Source organism: Lethenteron reissneri, chromosome 1, assembly GCF_015708825.2.
Source record: "Lethenteron reissneri isolate LAM-NWPU_2019-01 chromosome 1, ASM1570882v1, whole genome shotgun sequence".
Lineage (NCBI taxonomy): Eukaryota > Metazoa > Chordata > Hyperoartia > Petromyzontiformes > Petromyzontidae > Lethenteron > Lethenteron reissneri.
This window is the reverse complement of record NC_083779.1, coordinates 970,764-992,474: the sequence shown is the minus strand read 5'-3', so window position 1 is coordinate 992,474 and position 21,711 is coordinate 970,764. Positions and strand designations below refer to the sequence as shown.

At 44.3% G+C, this 21,711-nt stretch overlaps 1 protein-coding gene across 6 annotated transcripts in view; it reads right to left on the bottom strand.

The window, feature by feature from the left end:
* LOC133351652 (tropomyosin alpha-3 chain-like) overlaps positions 1-21,711 on the bottom strand; it is a 49,025-nt gene that overhangs the window by 4,767 nt on the left and 22,547 nt on the right. For 2 of the 6 annotated variants that reach the window (XM_061568102.1, XM_061571191.1), the window contains 8 exons: positions 16,940-17,073; positions 14,968-15,085; positions 13,839-13,909; positions 12,909-12,984; positions 9,649-9,711; positions 8,646-8,715; positions 4,162-4,240; positions 2,286-2,741 (listed from right to left, as the gene is read on the bottom strand). In XM_061568102.1, the coding sequence (XP_061424086.1) occupies positions 2,738-2,741; positions 4,162-4,240; positions 8,646-8,715; positions 9,649-9,711; positions 12,909-12,984; positions 13,839-13,909; positions 14,968-15,085; positions 16,940-17,073 (615 nt within the window). In that variant the 3' untranslated portion in view covers positions 2,286-2,737. Of the gene's footprint in view, positions 1-2,285; positions 2,742-4,161; positions 4,241-8,645; positions 8,716-9,648; positions 9,712-10,665; positions 10,742-12,908; positions 12,985-13,838; positions 13,910-14,967; positions 15,086-16,939; positions 17,074-21,711 lie in introns of those variants that run through there. The other 4 variants (XM_061567436.1, XM_061570405.1, XM_061569661.1 and 1 more) reach the window with 3 other exon arrangements.

The window sequence follows — 21,711 nt, the reverse complement described above, 5'->3', positions numbered from 1 at the left end:
ATATGGTAAAACAATTACGAGCAAAATAAACTGAATTATTTTTTATTTTATCAGTTAGGGCCCACCAAGCTATATTGCTCTTTTTCAGAAACGACCCAGCAAAGAAAGATATCTCAAAGAAGTGGCTTGTGGAAATTGAACGCAGCCATATACCCTAAACACACATTTCTAAATGTGGGAGGGAGAAACCATAGGACCCGGAGAAAAATCCACGCGAACACCAGAACTCCAAATATACAGCAGCAGGCGTCAGGGTCAGGATCAAACCCAACCTCCTGTATACCGGGCGAGGTAGTTAACATCTCCTAGCCACCGTCGTGGCGCCCCTAACCCACGGCACACTCAAACTTGTGTTTTGCCTTGTGGTTCAATATTCAATTGCTCTGGCGCAATCACCATGGCACTCGCACCAGGCTAGGTGCACACCGAGGCAATCGATGTGCAAAGAGCACGCTCCTGCTTAAACGTCAGCAATAAACGAGGTTCAAACGCGACAATGTAGTATCACAAGCCGACTGTGGGCAGTTCCTGCAGTTGGAGAATTATACAACCAGTTCATAAAACGATTAAATAAACACACAACTTGCAGCAGAAACGGTGATGTCAATGCCTTTTGGACCCATGCATGGGGTGGGGGCGGCTTAGGCGACTGTCGACATTGCCCCGGTGGCAGTTTAATTTGCTTGCCTGCCCTCGCTACTGGTCTAAGGGGAAATGTATAACTGCATTAAAATGGTTACATATATGGGGACCTTTTTTGTCCATATAAATATTAAAAAAATATGTTAAGATGGTCTGTATATTTGGAGTTTGCATCTTCTCCCCGTGGTCGAGTAGATTTTCTCCAGGTCCTACAGTTTCCCCCCCTCACTAAATCAACACCACGCGTTAGAGTATTTGGCTGCTATACATGTTCACATAAGCCACTTGGTTGAGTTATCATTTGTGATGGCCAGATTGCTTCTGAAGAGCCACACGGCTCTCAGCGGGGGTGACCTGGTAAAATAAAAAAAGCTTGTTTACTTTCTCAGAAGTGTGGCCAGGGCTGCCCTGAGGGAGGCCAAGGAGGAAGTTTACCTCAGGCCTCAAAGCGGACAAATGCAAAGTCTCTCCACAGCTAGTCGGTCAGCCACCTACTTGCTGCGCCTGCCTTGACGATAGAAGTTTTTCTGCCAAAACTGCTGGAGAAGTGGAACCAAGAGAACGACGCAACGAGTCCTGACTTCTTCGTTGAACCCCATGACATCGCGACTGGTTCAGCTCAGCGCGAGCCTGAAAGTCGGCTTGAATTACCAACCAGGGTTTGGTTACACATCAACTTATTTATATCGTTACTTAAGTTCTCCACAACGACAGCCATTAATATTAGAATTGTGTTCGGGTTAGTTTAGCATGACCTGGTGACTTTTGCGCACAGGCACTCTGGGCCCAGCCCAGCACCAGCAGCCAGCGCTCCCCCACTGGCTGTGGACACACGGCACAAGTCCGTGGGGGTGGCGGTGACGGATGGATGGCGTGGTGCAGGATAGGTGGAGCCCACACGCAACGCTCGCAATGTAAACGTACAAGCCAGCGTGTGTGCGGGAGAGCAAGGGTCTGCCGCACACCTTGGGAAGGGGGTTTCCGGTGCTCACACCGTGGGCGGCATAACCCTGTGGTGCCAATCTTTCCACATCGCCACGACGCAAACGCCGCACGTTGCAGCGCGAAAAACGTACATGCGGTTCGCAAAAAAAATTGCATTCAAAGGGGAACGTAGGGGTGGTTGAATGTTCGGGGAAAAAGGGTTTGAAAAGGATGAGCAGGTAAAATAGAGTAACTTTTGTGCAAACGTTATAAATAATCCGATTGTGTATTCGTAGATGAAGGCAAAAAAAAAATTAGAAGAGTCCAGGAAATTCATACAAATTTGTACACAATGCACTCGACAGACCAGCACCGTTTGCAAATAAAAAATTATATTTTTAACTAACACCTGGACAAATAATTTGCAAAGAAAAATGTACTGCGAAGAAGCAGCTCAAAGCGCAGGACAAAACTCTTCAGAGGCTGGATTAAAACCTTGCGCACAGGGCCCACGAAGAAATCCGCACAGGTTGATCAAGGTCTCTCATCATTTTCATGCTAGTCCATGGGAGTTGTTCCATCACGCATCAATTGTTACCTTGGACGTAGGTGTAAGTGGCAGTGACCAAAATTAAAATAAAATAAGCAGAAAGCCAGAAAGGAAATGGATATCACCGCCCATAGAAAACAACCAAAGAAAGAGCAGACAGAATCGCAGATGAAGCTGGAGTTTTTATTCGAAGAACATTGCAGGATGGAAAGTGCAACGCAAGACAGGAGGAGGGGAAAGGGGACAATGATGGCAAAAGAGTGGCAAGTTTACTGGTTCCAACAAGGGTCAAATGTGTGCACGATAGCAACATGGTTTTGTAAAATCCTCAAATCGACCGCCAAACTCTGCAAAAAGGTGCCAACAATCCGGAGCAACCACCAGCGGCACCACTCCCATTTACCAAGTATTTGCCATTGTGCAGGATCCACCGATTTTGCGTCGGGTTCGGCAGGGGCCGATGACACGTGCGTGTGCGTGTGCAATGGAAAAATGAGAGACTGGCAGGAAGACATGAGGAAGGAAGGCCAGAGGTGGGGGGAGGAGGGCAAGAAGGGGCCCGAATCCAGCGAAAGCAGCAACATCCAGGATCCCCCAATGGAGAGAGACCATCTTGAAGATTTAGCTACAACGCGACAAACACAAGACACGGAACGCAGACAGAAGGCAACATTCAAAGCGGATATGCACAAGCAACAACGGTTGTAATAATGCAAAGAACAGTGGTGTAAAAGTCAAGTATAAATAGAGCACAAGCCCAGAGCAAATGGTGAAAATTGCACATTCACAGTGGAGTGAACATCTCCTTTAAAAAAAACCCATTTCATTTCCAACAAAGCAGTATTCATTTGTTGACTCAAGAAGGCAACAATTAGAGTTAACCCCAAATCCCCACCCCCCGTAAGGATGTGATCCCATAATCTTAACGATATCAACCTGCAACAGCACGAGCAAACGAACGCTGCAGTTGTACACACATTTCAAGTTGCTACTATGGCTACTCAGAATTGCGCAAGCTGATCAATTCGTTTGCTACAAAGCGCATTCCGTTAAAAAAACGCTGTTAGAAGCAAAAAACCACACCACATCTGTTAAAAGAGCGCGGGCATGCACACTACACGGTTAATAAAATCAACAGCAAGTAGAAAAAGAGTCGCCGCCATCCGTAATTGATTGAATGCCCCAGAGGGTTTGTTCGGGTCACCAGTGCTCACAATGACCTGATTTAATGTGCTTGATAGGCACCAGCGGGGGGTGGGGGGGGGATCTCATCAAAGCACCGTCGATATATCTATCTTTAAATGGCAATAAAAAAGAAATGGAGCGCAGATGAAGAATTATTGAGTTTTAAAGGATCTGTGCTAGGCATGTGCCTGCTGCAACCACAAGGCCATAAATTAAGCGGCAAAGCAATTAAACTGTGAAAAGTTGCCAATCTTTGTAGTAATAAGCAAAGCAAAACATTTAATAAAAACCCCACTCCACCAATGCAGTTTGCAATGAATATTAACGACACCATAAAGCAGCTGGTGACAGACATCGAAAATTATGGCTTCGTCGCACCGCATTTTAATTAAATTATGGGCATAGAAGGTTTGGATTATAAATTTGCCTTCTTATGAATGTGAGGACGTGTATTTGCAAGTGGTGCCTCTACCAAAAATTGTAAGGTCAGAGGTTTAAGAGGAGCATATTAAAAAGGAAAACATAATTTGACGTTTGGTAAAATGGTTCAGACACTTCAAATAATTTTTTATCGTAAATAAAAAAAATCCGTGACCAACAACAAGGGGGCTCCCATTTTTTAACGGACTTTTTTCTCCGTGTAAGCAGAATTTTAACTAAACTACTGATCTACCGCTTGCAGATTGGCCTTGACGTGACGATTCTGCGGGGCTCTAGCTGTCGTGAAGATAGCGACGCGCGGAAACTTAAGCGACGAGACAAAAGTGTGCCAGATTTAAACAAAACTGGAAGGGAGGAAGCCAGGTTAGCAGGCAGTAGCAGCACAACAAAGAAGGGCAGAGCAGGAAAGGAGTATTTACATCGAGGTCATATCATTGAGGGCAAGATCCAGCTCCTCACTCACAGACTTGTATTTCAGTTTCTGAGCATAGACCTCGTCTACAGGGGAGATCAGACGCACAAAGCAGGGCATGGAAGGAACAACATAAGAAGAGATGCAGAAAAATAAATTAAACCTATAGGAAAAACAGCAGATAATCAATAAGGGAGAAACAGCATGAGGGGATAAGTGAGGGGATAAGCGAGGAAAGCTCCTCTGCTCCCCTGAAATCAAACACAAGGTTGGTGTAGATCGGTGTTCTTCATTGCAAGGCCCACGGGACACTGGCGGTCCCTGGTGGACTATAGTGCGGCCCCCCGACAACACACACGGAGTGAAAACACACCCCCCCCCCCCCATCGTGCTGCTGTCAAACCCCCAATTGTTTCCAATGTGTGGCGGCCCTCACACGGATGTCTTATCGGCAAAAGTGCCCTCCTCCCTCTGAAAATTAGCGAAGAACACTGGAGTAGACACACACACGCGAATACTCGTGCCGAAGTTGTAGTACAATTTAAATTCGTAATGCGGAGATATCTGGGTTTGAGATTTACCCACAATAAAGTTTAGTGTGAGAGGGAGTCGTGAAAGCAACCAATGAGCGGAAGCGTAAGAGAAGTAAGGGGTGTAAATGTTAACTGGCCAATGTTCGAAGCTGAAAATTTAATTACTTTTGCGCAAAAAGCTAGCGCATGTGTTCTTAAAAGGTGACAAATCTTCACCCGCAGCCCAAATTGTTTTTCTTCCTAAAAGTATATTGATAAATCCCAGTCCAAAGAGTGCTGATGTGGCACAACTTTTTTGGCCAGCAATGGACAAATATTTTGCCACTACTGAAAGGAACCACTGTTCCCCCCAGAAAAGCATTCTAAATTGACCTATTGCTAAAATTGTTGTAGCAACTAGACAAGCTTGCGATGAGGATTGCCAAACACTTGGCATTAGAGCGTTGTTAAAAAACTGGGCGTGCAAAACAGTGGCCGGGATTGTGTTAGGGACACGGGGCCATTGTAACAAGGGGGGGCGGGGGTTGGGTGCGTAAACCCAACCCCAAGGACCTTCAACAAACGCATCACCCACTTCAAGCCAGTGCTTCCTGCCAGAAAAAATGCGGCTCTTGTCAACGGCATTCTCACACGGCAGACCTGGTAGTGGGCTGCTCGCGAGAGCGAGTCACCAAGCCTGAATTTCTCCTGCATTATCACGGGCTGCAAAAACTCTGTTATACAGAAGGGTCACAACACTTTCAACAACTTCAAAGTTTGTTAAAATTGTTGCAAGGTTTGGTTTCCTCCTCAATTATGTTCAAACGTGCTATCGGTATAACATTAGGAGATTGAGAACTTTGTAATTAGGAAGCTCAGACTTCAGAACTATTTTTGATATTTATACAAATTTGGTCTTTATTCACCATGTGGTGGTGCGCCTCACGTCGGCAGCGTGTTACGCAGCAATCAAAACTACCAGCTGGGAGGACAAGTCAAAGTAAGTGAGAACTAAACGTAACGCGGTTGTTTCTGTGCGGTTATTAGTCACTAAAAATGTTGACTACCAACCGAAATCTAGATTCAAACTCAGGATCTCAACGGTGCTGGCTCCGTGCGTGACACAGAAATCAGCCCTCTACTCCACCTTGGCTACCTAACCCGGATGTAAAATAGTAATCATTTCATAATATTATTTTTAGAATATTTTAGAGTATTTGGCTGACATAAATTCCCATGTGATGATCAGCTACTTCATTGGGCAATCTTTTATGGCCAGGTCACCTGAAATAGTTGCTCAATAGCTGAGTGGGCCTTACCTCCCCCTGCTGTGTTTGTTTCACACCCGATGACGGTTGCTTGTGTTGTGACCGAAACGTCGTGATCTATTATATATTTTCTAGCCATGTGACTTTACCGAAAGAACAAAAGAATATAAAATTACAAAGTTTTTTTCTCTTCCAATAATTCATTACAATTAGATCCCCCCCCCCCAATGGTGTCCGATCAGTGTTGTACACCTTGGTTCAAAATTACTGTATTTAAATATTGTTTTACAACACGGTGTGACAAATTCTTAGGACACACACAACGTAAAGATTATTTGTAAGGCAAAGTTTGGGTGTCATGCTGAAATTTATGTTGGGAGTGAAAAAGATAACGTAGGTTTTTTTGAGCTGCCTCCATAGAACAATCCCTATGCTTGATCCTTGCTACTGCACCACAAGAGCAAGGCACGCACACAGGCATGCCCCCCCCCCCCCCACCACGTACGGTCGCTAAGTGGGTGCAGGTTTACGAAAGGTTGCTGCTGGGAGTCGAGGCCACGTTGACAAAAACATTTTCCATGAGCTCTCTGATGAGCGAGCATCAAGCCACTGGGCACCTGTTTTCCCTTACGCTTTAGATCACCACCATACATTTTAAGTGCCACGCTGATGAAAACAACACCTCGCGCACAACCTTCAACTTCTTAGATGAAATGTTAGCGTTAACCCCTCCCGCATGGTCAACTGGAATAGTGCAATAATCCTCACTTAAAAAACGACTGCCTTGAACATTAGCACCAGCTTAAAACGGAAATAAGAGGTTTGCAAACATCTTTCTCAATGGTTCTTTCGAACTACAATTAATCATACATATCCAAAATGGTAACATCAGCTGTTCACAGGGTGCCTCATTTCTCTCCTGCTACTATTTTCAATCTTTGTCAAGTCACTTTAGTTTCACTCAAAAATGATCAGTGATTTTCCAGACCGAGCCAATGTTGAAAATTCAAAATTCCATTGTCGGCGGTGGTTATATCCATGAGACAACCACTTTACTTCGCCCACAAAGTGGTATTCATTTTATCGAAGCCAGAAGGGTGGACGGGCCGAGTTGACTCCCAACTCACATTCTTCCGACTGCGAGCCGAGCACCCCCCCCCCGTCCTCTCCCGCTCACCCATCTAGACCGAATTAGCTTCACTCAACATTTAAGAGTTTTTTTTATTGGCTGCTGTTATTTTGGCAACTCAGTAACCCATCTGAGTGCAATTGTCTGCTGTGGACAAGAACTGTGGCGGGTGATACCTGAAGGGATCCTGATCTCACCAAATCTGCGCAAGGCAGGAGGGAGGGTAAGCTGCTGGATGTGGCATGAGTACGAGCCAATGTTGGCTTCAATGTACTAATAAACCGAGCAGGCATCGACTTCCTTCTGCTTATAATTCCCACCTTAGATTACAACGAAGCTGTCCTCGAAGATCCACTCGCATGTACCCATTTGCGGAAATCCTTTGTACCCTGATCATTTTTTCCCATGTCCATCTCAGTGATATAAATTACAAAAAAAATCACAAGGGTACCATTTTTTTACTTTTGTTAGTGTTTTGGTTAAAACTATAAAAACTGTAAAAACTTTAAAACTCGTTGTTCTAGAGGACATGTGTAGCTTTAATTTGATAACAAAATTGTGGGTGTGGGGCCTGTGTGACTAGAGGAAATGGATAAAATGCCTCGTGGGAACTGAAATTATTATGTTTCCAACTACGGAAGAAAGTACAAAGCAGTGTTGCTACAACTCTCCTCAAATATCACAGCCCCTTGGGGATGTTCAATCACCCAGTGAAACTTACACGCTGTATCTCACACATGTGCCCTCCTCAGCTCATCTTGCTATGCATTCCCGGTTGTTCGCACTATGCCATGCGGCCAACACAAGTGCGCGGGGGCCCAATACCTCGCGTACTATTCCACTAAAACGCATTTCAGAAACCGGAACCACACTATTCTCCGAGGTCTTCTCGTCCAACAGACTGCACCACACATTACTACTTTACTTTCACCCCTGCGTGAGGGCATTAACCTCGCAAAAACTCTCAACCAAGGAGAGGAGACTTTGGCACACGATCAAGCTAAGTGGCAATGGGTAGGCGTGAAGAGACACGGTGCTATATTTAAGCACCAGAGGCCACGTGTTGCACACGGTGGCAAAACTGAGGAGACAAGTCCCCTCAGGAGGCATCAGCTGCGGGAAAAGTTACACGCAAGCAGGGACGCCGCTGTGGAACAATAAAAACGGACTGCGACGTAAATCACCGATCTTGCTGATCTTAGCCAACCAAATGAAGTGAGGGCGTGGTTACATCATGACTCGATCTCTGGATCGATTGGAAATAAGTCGACAGCAATTAACCCGGTATTTTTTAATGTTTGTTTATTATAGATCGACCTGAGCGGAATCGATGCAATTAAGCTCGATTAACGATCCAAAATACCATAAATGGGCAAAGACACGTGCTTTCGGCCAAGGCCACACCTACTTTCTTTCATGTATGAGCAAATCTCAAATCGGCGATTTCGTCGGGTGTACAATTTTATCGTATTACAGCGACACAAACGGATTTCAATTTTGGCTGCTTGGTTAACACTTGAATTAACTCTTTTCCTGGTATCCTCCGACAAAACCCGTTGTATGTGAGGAATGGAACTCTTACCTTCCAGGTCGTCAATGCTCTTCTCCAGCTTGGCTACCGAACGCTCGGCAAACTCGGCACGGGTCTCAGCCTAGATGTGGTCGACAAGGGAGACATGAACGTGTGTGCCAGGTGAAACACATAAATAGCTGGGCCAAATCCAAGCGACATTAACGCTTCACCCCAAACAACCTTTGTCTGCCCACCCCCCCTCTAAGACTACAACAGTTCCAAAACGTTAAACAATCTATGGAAATGTTATATTTATAATTACACGTTTATAAAAAGAAATCGGCCAAATAAACTCATGTAAGACCCATCTTCTTGGTTTTTTCGGTAAAGTCACGTAGAAGGGAAGTAATAAAAATAAAACATAACAAAATAATTCTCACGACGTTTCGGCTACAACGCAAGCAGCCGTCTTGCGTTGTAGCCGAAACGTCGTGAGAATTATTTCATTATGTTTTATTTTTATTATTTTATTACTTCCCTTCTACGTGACTTTACCGAAAAAACCAAGAAGATGAATCCCTGCAGTCACGAAAGCTTTAAATCGAAATCATGTAAGACCCTTCCAAAAAAGTATCTTAAAACTTAAGAGCTTCCGACAAACCATAGTTACAGTACTGCCCACTACGTTAACGAACCGGCATTGATACGAGAATAATAAAGTTACATTTCATTTTCATACTCAATAAACACGGATCAAAATGTATAACCGAGTAACAGGGCATTCGGGTTTTCCCCCCCCCCCAAGTACCTTTCATAATGGACAGATTCAATATGTACCTTGAACCCAAATAAACACGCAGGGTATTCTTCAAATATAGTTCTGTGTAAATATTTTAGATAGTCACCATGCCTACTGAATGAAAGAAAGCAGCTGATATGTACCTTGCAAACGTTCAGTTTAGCAACAGAAAGTCAACTACACATAGCCAACATACAATATTCGGCAGTTCGGTACAAAGTTTGACAGCACAGACCAATCGTCGTATAACTTTGGTGCGACAACTTTACAAACCTCCTTCAGCTTGTCAGTAAGAATTTTAATTTCTTCTTCATATTTGTCCTCCTTTTGCGAATACTGTTAAGGAAATGAGATCCACAGAAGAAGAATTAATTTGAACCGCAAGGCAAGCCCACCTGCAAAATTACATTTTCATTCAACTCTTTCACATGTGGATAGAATCGTACAAGTACAGTCAGATGAGGAAAGGACAGAATGAGAAAGGACAGCGAGAGAAAATGTAAGATTGGCATATCTAAAACAATAAAAATATGTTTTTTATATTATTGGACCACCTATTTATATTCCAATTGTCTTATTGGACAAGTATTGACTAGTGGTAAAAAATAATTGTCTTTCTGGAACTCCCAGTCCGCAGATCCTCATGGGAATCCGGCAACAGCCCCAGGTGACACCACAGAACCACTCCGGGAGTCAATTTAATAGGCTGCTCCCTTACCCAACTCTACAGTGCTCTGCAAAGGCCTTTTGACCACCAGTCAGTCATTCACTACATTCTGCAATGTACGACAGAGAGCTGGGCGATTCAGGTAGCCAATTGGTAACTGGGCAGGAACTATTAATTGAAACCTACGTGTTGTCTTCGGTAGACACCTATAAAATGCAAAAAACATTCTTCAATAACACTGTTCTAAAAAAAAAAGCACACATTTTACTATCAAGGGCCATTACGTGAAACGTAGCCTATTACATGCTTTTCCTTTTAGGGTAGCGTTAATGACAATTGTGTTCAAGATAAGGTCATTATCCTGAGAGACGCCCGTCTAGAAAAAGTCAAACACCTATTACCGGGACTTAGCGGCATAAGGATGCCTTCACACAGCAGCAGATTAATAAAGGGGCTGCAAATGTCAATTGCTTTGCATTTAATGCACGCCTCTGCCAATTCCGAAAATCGAACAAACCTCAAAAAGGCCACCACCTTCTCTCGGGCCTTGGCCCACCGCTTAAGGCACCGCTCGGCAGGGTTCAACGGAATTCTGTCCGGGAGAAGCCGATCCCCCACCCTACCTTGTCTGACTGCGCCTCAAGAGACTTGAGGTTGTTGGTGACAACTTTGAGCTCCTCCTCCAGCTCGGAGCACTTGCTGCTCGCGGCGAGATCGATGAGGAGGAGCAGGAGGAGCAGCGAGCAGGAGGAGCAGCGGTTTGTCGCAGTTGCAACAGAGGATGACAAATGCGGAAATGAGAAAGAAAAATGTGAAAAAGGAAATTGGCAAGAGAGGGGGGGGCAGGGCAGGGCAGGCCAGGGCAGCATGTACTCTGGCTAAGAAGGGAAAGGGAAGCACGGCGGGTGATCGTCTTAGGAACCATCAATAAACGTGACAAGCCAGCATCTCCTTTCTAAAGAGCCAACCCCTCGTGAGCTCAAATGGTGATAATTCAACAGTTAAAGACACTTGTGCTCGTGACAATTTAAAGCAATTTGGATGCGTCGGGTGGAAGTGTCTAAAACTACACAAATTTGGCTAGACCATTATGACGCGGCCCAACCTAAAATTCAATTGTGGAGCAACGCTCATCTCCACTGGCAGCTCTTTCAGTGATAGAATTTCCACGTGTGGCAGTGACCAGCCTATCCACACGATGACCACTGTTCATTATGTGCCTGCGCTGTTGCCCGTTTCATTTACAAAGCCGTAAAAGGGCAGCGAGCGAGCTGACCAACCCCTGATCAGGATTTGAAGTTGCAACCTTGCGATTGCAAGCGGAGTACTCTTGACAATAGCACCACACAGATTAAGTGAGAGAGCGAGGCTCTTATTATTATATACAAACAATATTATCCAAATATTTTAACCGTCTGGACTAAGCGATTGTCACCGTGCAACCGTTTCAGCAGCAAAACAGGAGAGAGTTTTAGATTGAGGCAAAGCAAACCTGCCAACTGAAAACGTAGCTGCAACAAGGCGAGTGCAAGGTTGTATTTTTTTTCCCCCACAAGAATCGAAAGTTTTCTTGTCAGTCTTAAAATTTCGAAGAGGCCAAGTGTTCCTGCTGAGGGAGTCAAATAAACTCAGAGGGTTTCCTGCTCAAGGGAGTTGGAGGGAGGTGCTGCTCTCCTGAACTAGCGGTGTAAATTACACCTTCCCGTGATGGGGAGGAGTCAATCCACAGGGAGGGGAGGAACAGAAAGCTGAGGAATTGGCAATGAAATGTAGTAATTCCTATGGGTGCTTTAGTCTGGAACTGTGATGCTTAGGAATTAGAAGTGAACTCTTAAAGTGCCCACCTCCCCCCACAGTCTGGGCGAGAGCTTTGAAAATGAGCACAAAACCATAAAATCCTGAGGATGTATTTGGCTCTGGAATATTATTCTTCCTTGACCAAACATCTATGAAGAATAAGAGTATTACTGTATAACATTCACACAATGTATTTCTGACTCAACATCTTCTAACAAAACGAATTAGTCCAAGGGTCAAGACAATGTAATTACTTGTCGGAACCACCACCTGAGATGGCCAAGCCTGACATATAACACTCTTTAAAATGCCACTAAAAGGTGAATAACCCTGCTTGCACAATCCATATTAATTATCCAAATTGAAAATAAAACCAGTAATCCGAACATGTCACACCTAGAGGTACCAAATTCTACTATGGCACATGGACAACACGCACGACCAATATCAGAAAACTGAGATATATCACTTGAAGGACCGAGAAAGCTCGGTCAAAATAGGTACAGTTGGCAGCTGTGCAAATACACCCCGAACGGTCCAGAAAAATAAACACCGCAGCACAGGGCAGAAGACACAGAAAGGCTCCCTCCGTAAGGTGTCGGAGGACAACATGGACACGCAAAGCTGCAGGAGTAGTGAGGGGGAAAAAATGGCAGGAGGAATTGCGATGAGAAACGAGGGCCTTCATTCAACGCTCACGGTTCCACTTGCACATTCGAGTCGTGCCACCACAGGGCAGGAGTCAGCAAGGCACGGGTGGTTTTCCCCACGAATTTAACCGAGCCAAGAATCGAGTGGGCACTTTGCTGGCCTCTAGCTAGGGATCCAAAACACGTCAGGGTGTGCGGCTCCCGACGCGAGTCGGCGCTCGCCGAACGCAGAGGTCACCGCGTCATCTTCGTGTATATTAACATTGCGCGCATTACGAGTCACGTCAGCAGCATGGCTCGGCTTGTGACAGTGGGGGGAAAAAAAACGTGCCGTCTGACCCAACACGGCTCCGTTGTGCCAGTGGAAAATAGAAATTAAGATAGGTTTAATCATTGCACTTGTATTTAAGTGATGATACCTCCTCCTCAGAAGCCATGAGGCCCTTCAAGTGCTGATCCTGAATTCTTAGCTGCTCCTCCAGCTGCCTGACTTGGCTGTTAGTATCACAGTGAGGGGTCGGGGCAGCAATCAAATCGGCATGCAACAAATAACAAACTCCGTTAGTTTTGGGGTAAAAACACACGCGTGTGAATTAAAACCAACAAAACTGCAAACCAAAGGAATACATTTTAAACGGATTAGTAGAAAATAACGATGAGCTTTAAACGGTGTTCACTGCAAACAGAAAATAAATTTAAACTCTTCGACTTGTATTAACAGTTAGACATTGCAAAAGAGACCAGCAACACCCCTTATATGCTCACATTGGCACTGAGCAGCAGAAATCTTGAATAACAGTCCTGAGCCAGGTCTTGGAAATTCAATAGCTCTGTCACTGGGATGGGACACTGATGGAACCAACCAAGTTGTGGGTGATCATTTTACACACCCAGGAGAGATGAGTAAAGTTGACCCTGACCAGGATTTTATCTCATTAAATAATGAAATGGCAATATTTCTGATAACACCGAATGAGCACTATATATAGGCCAAAACAAATTGCAGGTTTGATACATCTTAAATATTTTAATAGTTTCTAAATTAGTTTCTTAATTTTAAAGTAAATCAATTGATTAAAATGAAAAGCAAAACTAGTTTAATTGTGAAACTTAGACCTAGACTTAAACGAAATCCTGACATTTGAATTTCAACAATTTCACTCAACCAAATGAAAATAATTCTATGCTGTAACCGATTAGTCTTGAAAACATGCAAGGGTTTTAATTTGCTTTTATTTACTATAGAACAAAAATAACAACGTGGGTGCAATCTCCACATGGAGCAAACATTTGGCCATTCGTGCAGAAACAAAAATGGAGCAAATCGAGTGTCACAAATGATGACTCACGCGTCGGCAACTTCGGCACGTTCCTCTGTCCGCTCGAGGTCTCCCTCAAGAATGACGAGTTTACGTGCCACCTGGAGGACGGAGCGGAGAGGGAGGGAGAAGAGGCACCGGCGGGCATGACAAGGGGAGACAGGCGAGGGGCGAAGAAAAATTTTGTTAAACCTCTTCACCACGTTTGATGGGAAAACCAACAAGGAAAGTGATAGTATTTTCACAAGCCCCGCTTCTCTTAAGCAGTAGGTGCAATAACGGAGCCTTTTTGAAATGGAAATGTCCCAATAAAACGTATGTGTAGCAGAGATACTTTACATCCATTAGCTTTACTTGTAGTGTCCATCTCAAACTAGATTCAAAGCTTTTGTGACTGCAGGAACACTCTTTGGTTATTTCGGTAAAGTCACGTAGAAAATGAAATAATAATAGAATACGACGTTTCGATTGCAACACAAGCAACCCTCATCAGGTAAGAATGAGTGATAAAACAGACACGGAAACAACATAGGCAGACACACATGCAGTGAGACAGAGTCACACCTATGTTGTTTCCGTGTCTGTGTTTTATCACTCATTCTTACCTGATGATGGTTTGCTTATGGAGCAATCGAAACGTCGTATTCTATTATTATTTGAGTAATGTCCATATACTTTTCGAAACAATGAGTCCCAAATGTATTAATTTAAGCAAGGAATGTTTTCCATCTTAACGATGTTGCAGACAAATGTAACAAGGAATGAACAGCCACTCAATATTAAAGTTAATTGTAAACCCAGCAACTGCTTAAGTGGACTTTATTTTCCCTCATCCACATGCCCCAAATGCAGTACACAATGCCAACACTAACATCAGGACACAACCTAACATTGTGATGCTCTTACAAAGTGTGCCATCAGTAAATCAGTTATTTACCAAGCCAATGTGGACATTTTTTTGTATTTAATATCTCGGTCTTGTCAACATCTGCATGGCATCACTAGCAGCTGCAATGTGGATAATGCAAATCGTTTGCATCAATCCTCATGTTTGAATTTGTCCTTGCACGATGAAAACTTGCCACTGCTCGTGTCATCCGTGATCTCAGGCAGGTCGAAAGTGGACAGGGAAGTAGCAAGTGGCTAAAGAAGACCTCACCTCCTCATACTTGCGGTCGGACTCCTCGGCGATGTGCTTGGCTTCCTTCAGTTGGATCTCCTGCAGTTCCATTTTCTCCTCATCCTTGGAAGCCCTGTTCTCTATCACCTTCATGCCTCTGTGGGACAGGACACACATCCGACCGTGTCCGTCCAGTTCCTTGCCAAGCTGCATTGGCTACCGACTGCCGAACGAAAACATATTGTCGTACTAATGACACAAAGTGGAAACCACAAATTAATCACAATACCTCGGCTGATCTCATCAAGAAGCATAAACCATCAGGCGGACTACGGTCATCCTCGCAGCAGCAGCAGCAGCTTTTGGTTAGCCATCGAACAAAGATGGTCACCACATCACACGCTTTCACTTGCACTTCTACGACCATCTGGAATGCTCTTCCTTTAGATATTAGGAAGCCATCGTGAGTTATGCACTTTCAAATCATCGAGATTGAAAACTAATTTCTTTAGAACAGCTTTTTGGGTTTAGTTTGTTGTCTACCCCCTGGAACCTCCAATCAGCACGGTGGGCTACGTACAGTGAGAAAGTTCTACATACATACAAACACCACGTCGCCAGCATCGGTGCGCTTTGGGTGTTGGTTAAATCTGGAGGTGTCCCATTTTAAAACGACCCGTGGATAGACTCCATACAAATATGTATTGCACTGAAACTAAACTATATATATAAAAGGGCAATTTGTGAATATGTGTGTCTGTTCGAAATGTTTAGCATTCTTCCCAACATGCAACGAACTTTAAATTTGGCATGTAGGTAGCTTCCAGACTGTACACAATGCAAAAAGTATAAAAATAGACTTTTGTATTTTGGGGTGGGGGGGGGGGGCGCAATAATGGACATATTTTTCACGGCGAGTGGTGACGTCACATCTGTGATGTCACCCACATGCGGCAGCATCACGCGGTGCGCCTGCTGACGTCACGCATCCCCCCCCACCCTCCGCGTAGGCTGTGTATTAATCCAAGACAAGAATCCAAGTCTCAGGCGAAGCCGGGTAGTAAAGCTCGTGACTAATACTTCAGACAGTTAATTAATGGCAGACAACATGACAAGGAACGCATCTCCATTTCGGCAATAATTAATGAGAGCTCAAGTTCCATCATCAATGCAAGAGTTTGCATTGTAATGCGAATACTCAGAGGAAGCAAAGGAGGTTAAGATGACGGTCTCCTTCATACATCTGTACTTTAAAAAAAAATCATCCCTGGGGATGATGGGTTGTGTCAAACACATTTTTATGCAAAGACATACATGAAGGAGACGTAGGTTCTGCTTATCTATTTAGTTATTTATATTCTCGAAAATTACAATTTAAATGAATGATTAGCTGTATTGATGTCGCATTACTTTTTAACCCCCACCCATGGAGGGGGAATTGATTTGTTTCAACTCGTCAAAACTAGGAATAAAACAAGACTGTATACTTACACACATTTATAAAGTGGTCTAGTGTGCTGCACACATGATTTAAGTTCTATAGGGAAAGAAAACCACCTCGTGATATGAACACCACATGTAGGTCAACGATAGAGAGTCAGTGTCTGTTCAAGTGAGTGTTAGGCAGTGCCCATTTCTGATGAGGGCCAGTGGTGAAAATTGCACATTCCTTTGGAAGAGGCCAGTCTCCCTACAGGATCAGGATCACCACTACAAATAACCCACAAATTGGTGTCACACACATCAAATCTAAACCAGAGAAGTGATAAACCAGAGTCTTTCCCCGAACGAAAGTTGAACTCCAACTTTACGATCACGGGTTAAGCGCCAACTCCCGGCATCATCCGGCCAGATGGCGGAAAATGTAAATTCGACGAGAAACTACAACAACGCAGGCAATCGCACAATGCCTCACCACACACACTAGGCCCCCCCCCACCCCCACAGTCCGTAGCCAACCGTGCTAAAGCGGAGGTGCACGACTGCCCCGACGTTCCTTAACGTATCTCACCTCTCGCTCTCATCAGCCGCCTTCTCGGCCTCCTCGAGCTTCTGGAGAGCGGTGGAGAGACGCTCCTGGGCCCTGTCCAACTCCTCCTCCACCAGCTGGATGCGCCTGTTCAGCGACGCCACATCAGCCTCGGCCTGCAAGGAGGAACAGTGCCACAAAAGGGACGGGACAATTATTATAACGAGAAACGTTTCAAATGCTTTGTGCCCAACACACAGAGCAAAGTCAAACTTTCAGAAAATTAACCTCGTTACAATAAAAAAGCATTGAATGATGTAACAGTTAAGTAAACCCAAGAAAACTTGGGTCACAGCAAACCTAGCTGCTGGGCGTGGCTGAGGTGAGGCTGTGGCGAGCGAGTCATCTTCACTCTAATATTGTTTACAAACCTTACTCTACTGAGCAAATATGTTACCTTGCTGTTCAAATACCTTTCTGAATGCCAGGAAACGTTTGAAAAACAGGCATTTGTGAAATGAGGGTCTAATTCAGGGGAGTGGGGGGGGCCCTCCAGTATATCAGTTTTGTAACAAAAACCCGTTGTTTCCACGAAGACCAAATTGAACCCTTTTCAAGTTTGTGATTTTATGTTGGAGTGCTCCACAATTCATATTATACGCAGACAAATATTTTCAACTGCATATTTAAGATGTAATTTAAAACAAATATTAGGAATTGGAGGTGGAAGAGTACTGTTCAATATGTTTTAAAGAGGTATTGTACAGGACTGTGAAAAAAACTGAGACTGCCTGGCATATGCCGTTTCTAAGCCTGCACTGCTTTAAACGCCTTTTTACATCTTTAGTAGTGTCATTTTTAGTTTCTCATTCAAGTTTTAAAACATGCCCCATAAAAAAAAAACATTATAGGCAGGACATGTCATGTCCGTCCACGTTATTTTGGGTACAAACTATATTCTGTTAGGTTACTGAAGCTTCTGCACCTGCAAGTTAAATCAGTGCCCAGGGACAGGTCATTAAGGTTGGGATTAAGGTCACAACTCCCCATAGCAGGGGTCGGGAACCTGCAAGCTCGAGCCGTACCGCTTCGTGATGTTATTGATTAAGGACCGTCTTCCGATATACACGAGCATTTCAGTTCTTAAAATGTTTTTACCGAATACGAATGAAATGTCTCTTGTTAGTTTGGTTGTCGACCTCTGCCCCATACCAATCAATGAGTCAGATCATTCAGATAAACAATGAATGGTTGCCCCGTTTTTATCCGAGATAAGGCTGCGAGGTAAGCATATGACTGGTTTATAACCAATCACGCCAACATTCCAGACAGGAGTTAAATAATAAAAGTAACGCTCATTCAGAACAAGCACAAATACAATACGGTTCTCACATGACAAAGTTGAACTCAAGTGACTCTCCCTGCTCGAACAAGTAATGGGATGGAACTCACTGCTTAAATAATGGTTTTGAGTCATTGTTGGAAATTACACATTCCCATGGTAAGGGTCAGTATTTCGATAGGATGTTCACCATTTACGCACAAAAATTAAGTTATTTGCATCAACACCAGAGCGATGGATTTAGCCGACAGGAACCTCCCTTTGCATTCCCCACGTTTAAAATGCGCAAGTGTTTACACGCCGGTTGCGTCAAAGTGTAAACCGATTACATTATCGGAATCCTAGTGGAAACGGCAAGTCATCACATGTTACAGGAAGTGGCAAGGTGCACTACTGCAGCTGAGTGCACACTCGTTTCGCAAGCCGCAGGCAATACAACTCACGTGTTGGGGCATTGAACTAGCATGTTGTGGTGATGTTTTGTAGACTGCAAGTGTTATTTAAAATCCAGACACTTGGTTTAAGGAATTAATTTTTTTTATTACGAGCTGATGCACAGCCATAACATTTTGTTCACCAATTTCCATCGTGTTATACTAAACGTATTACAAACAAACATCAGTGCTAACTTACGATTAGGACAGCAACTGGCAGCAACATCATTGTACTAAAAGTCTTATTTACTACTCCCTCTAATTGACATTAATCCATTACAAAATGCTGCAATATTGCCTATTACATTGCCTATATGTGAATAGTGCGGGGTCTAGGGGGGGGTGGTGATTCAGTTGTCCGAGCACTGTACTCTGAACCTAACAACCTTGGTCAGATTCCTGGCCACAGCCAACAATGGCGTATGTTTATCAAGACTGGTGCCTGCACGTCCTCTTCACAAACACTTTAGTATGGTGAAACCACACCCTTCATCGACCACTGGATTGATTCAGCGCCGTAAATTCGAATTCCAAAGTGTTGCTTCAAAAATAAGCTGTCAAATGGTTTAAAACACAAATCCATTCGACAGTATACACTTGCGCTGCCTGTTTTCTTCTCACACGAAACCCAATTATTCCCTGCAGATCACACGCCAGATGATGTAATGGCAAAATCAGCTTTGCTTTTGAGATGACAAATGAAAAACCAGATAGGCAGGCACCGTAGAGCGCCACGATTAACAAAGAACCACGGAAACTTAATGGATACCAAGGGAACCGGATTACATTTTGGGGAGCGGACGGCCAATCGCTGCCAAGACCAACAGATGTGCCGTTTCCGCTCTGCAAAGAAGTTCCAGCGATTGTTTGAGCACCGTCTGCACGGACCATCAAGGGACACTCCCACCTCGCAGCAAAAACTGCAACGAACCGACCCCGCCGCCCGCCCCTCCCTAGCCACCGAGCACCATATATGGCCATGAAATGCTCCGTGCTCGACACAGGAGCCGCGTCAACTGGAATCCGGCCCGAACTTCGGGCACGCCCGCTCACAAAGAGCTTGTGTGGCATGGGGCCTGCTCAGCCCACGGAACACTGCACAGCGTGCGAGCCTCTCCCAGGCAAGGGGCCCTTCCCCACTCGTTGCACAGTACAACCAGACCATTTGGCCTCAAGCACAATCCTTTACAAAAAGTTTGAGTTTTTTTTCTCCCCGATGATTTAAAGGCTAATCTATAACAGGCCTTACGAATGAAATCGGTTAAGAAGCTGTGCCGACTTTTTAAACGGGTCATTCCCTATGAAACAAAAAACAGACAGTTCACCAGCATTGCTTGAAGCAAACCTAACTGCTGATGAGGCAATGAATGTCAAAACCCAGTCCAGAGTTTGTATTTAATCAATGCTGCCAATAGCATGCACTTGCAAGCAGGCGATGTGGTTAATGGGTTGTGTAAATAAAACACTTTCTTGTGTGGAGACACAAACATGGGAAACAGGCGTTATTTATTTTGTTTCTGGTAGGCTATAGCAAGCAAACAAAAAAAGAAATGCTTGTTTCCCCCACTGTACTTTGCCCAACATTGACAGATTTTGTTAAAGCCAGACCGTGCAACTATAAGCAACTACCCAGACTATACAACTATATAGCTTTTTTAAGAAGCGACCTGGCCACAAATGATGGCTCAATGAAGTGGCTTATCATGTGGAAATTTAAAGCAACCAAATACTCTAAATGCATGTTAATTCTAATTTGAGTAAAAAAACCAGAGGACACTAAGAAAAATCCACGCAACCATGGGGGAAAAATGCAAACCCCAAATATACAGGCATCAGGGTTGGGATCGAACCCAAAACCTCCTATATACCAGGCAAGGTAGTCAACATCTCACCACCGTGGTGACTGGTAAAGCCTTCATTCCTTGTTGGGTTGAGAATGGCTGGAATGCTGTCAAGTTTAATTTTAACAACAAAAAATCATCCATTTCCTATTAACATACATTTGTTGTGCATTTGGCACTAATATAAAGCTTGCGGTAAAGCGTTTGGGAATCATGCACAGGACACACGACAACTGCGGTGACCCTTGACACAGTGGAGGGTCTGAGGAGAGAATAAATTTGTGTTGGAAAAAAGCAATGGAGTGGTATCCATAAGTCCGCAAACAATGGGAACACCTAAAGCCAGCCTGGGATATTGTAAGAATAGGAGACCTTGGAGGTCAGATGTTAGCCACACATAAAGCTTTGGTTTTTGTAGCAGCAGGAAGGAAATTATGGGACACATGGGGTCGGGGTTTTTAACAGCACTGGCAGAGATGTCTTTGTGAAGTTCGTCTTGACCGGGAAGCAGTATTTTGTGACCGTTACCAAGTGTGCAGAACTGCTCGACAGGCGCACGTGCGTGTATGACACGGAAGAATGGTTCACATTTGCGTTAACATGTGGTGCAGACGCTATATATTTTATTCCAATGTGGAGATCTCTAGTGAGCCATTTCCGTTGCACATGCCTTAAGCATGAGCACGAGGCATCCCCCACTCCGCAGCCTCACATCCTGCCCAGTAACACACCCACGCGCATGTAGACACCCGCACTGCAAACTTCCTCAATGAAATTGTATGAGAGCCTTCATTAGCTGTGGTTAGGTTCCCACACTCGCTGTAAATCTAACACTACAATTTTGTCTTGGGAAAACAACTAAACAAATTGGTGCTTTGTCTATACAATGTGCAGTATAGCTGGACAATCCTCACTTAATTAGCCTTGAATCTTGATTCCTTAGACTCAAATACTACTTCTAAACGGATCATAATGGGAGATGCCCATGTAATACTCGTCGATACCAAACCGGTTTGAATTATCACCGACCCCGGCCTCAACCAAAATCGCCATAAAAAATGACCAATTCCTAGTGTGCGGAACTGTACCAATTCACCCTCAGGGAAAATGGTAAGGCCCGTGAGGCTTGCACAACCTAGGTTAAAAGGTCAACCAGAGTTTGGACCAGCCAGTGCCAATGCACCACCAAAATGCCTG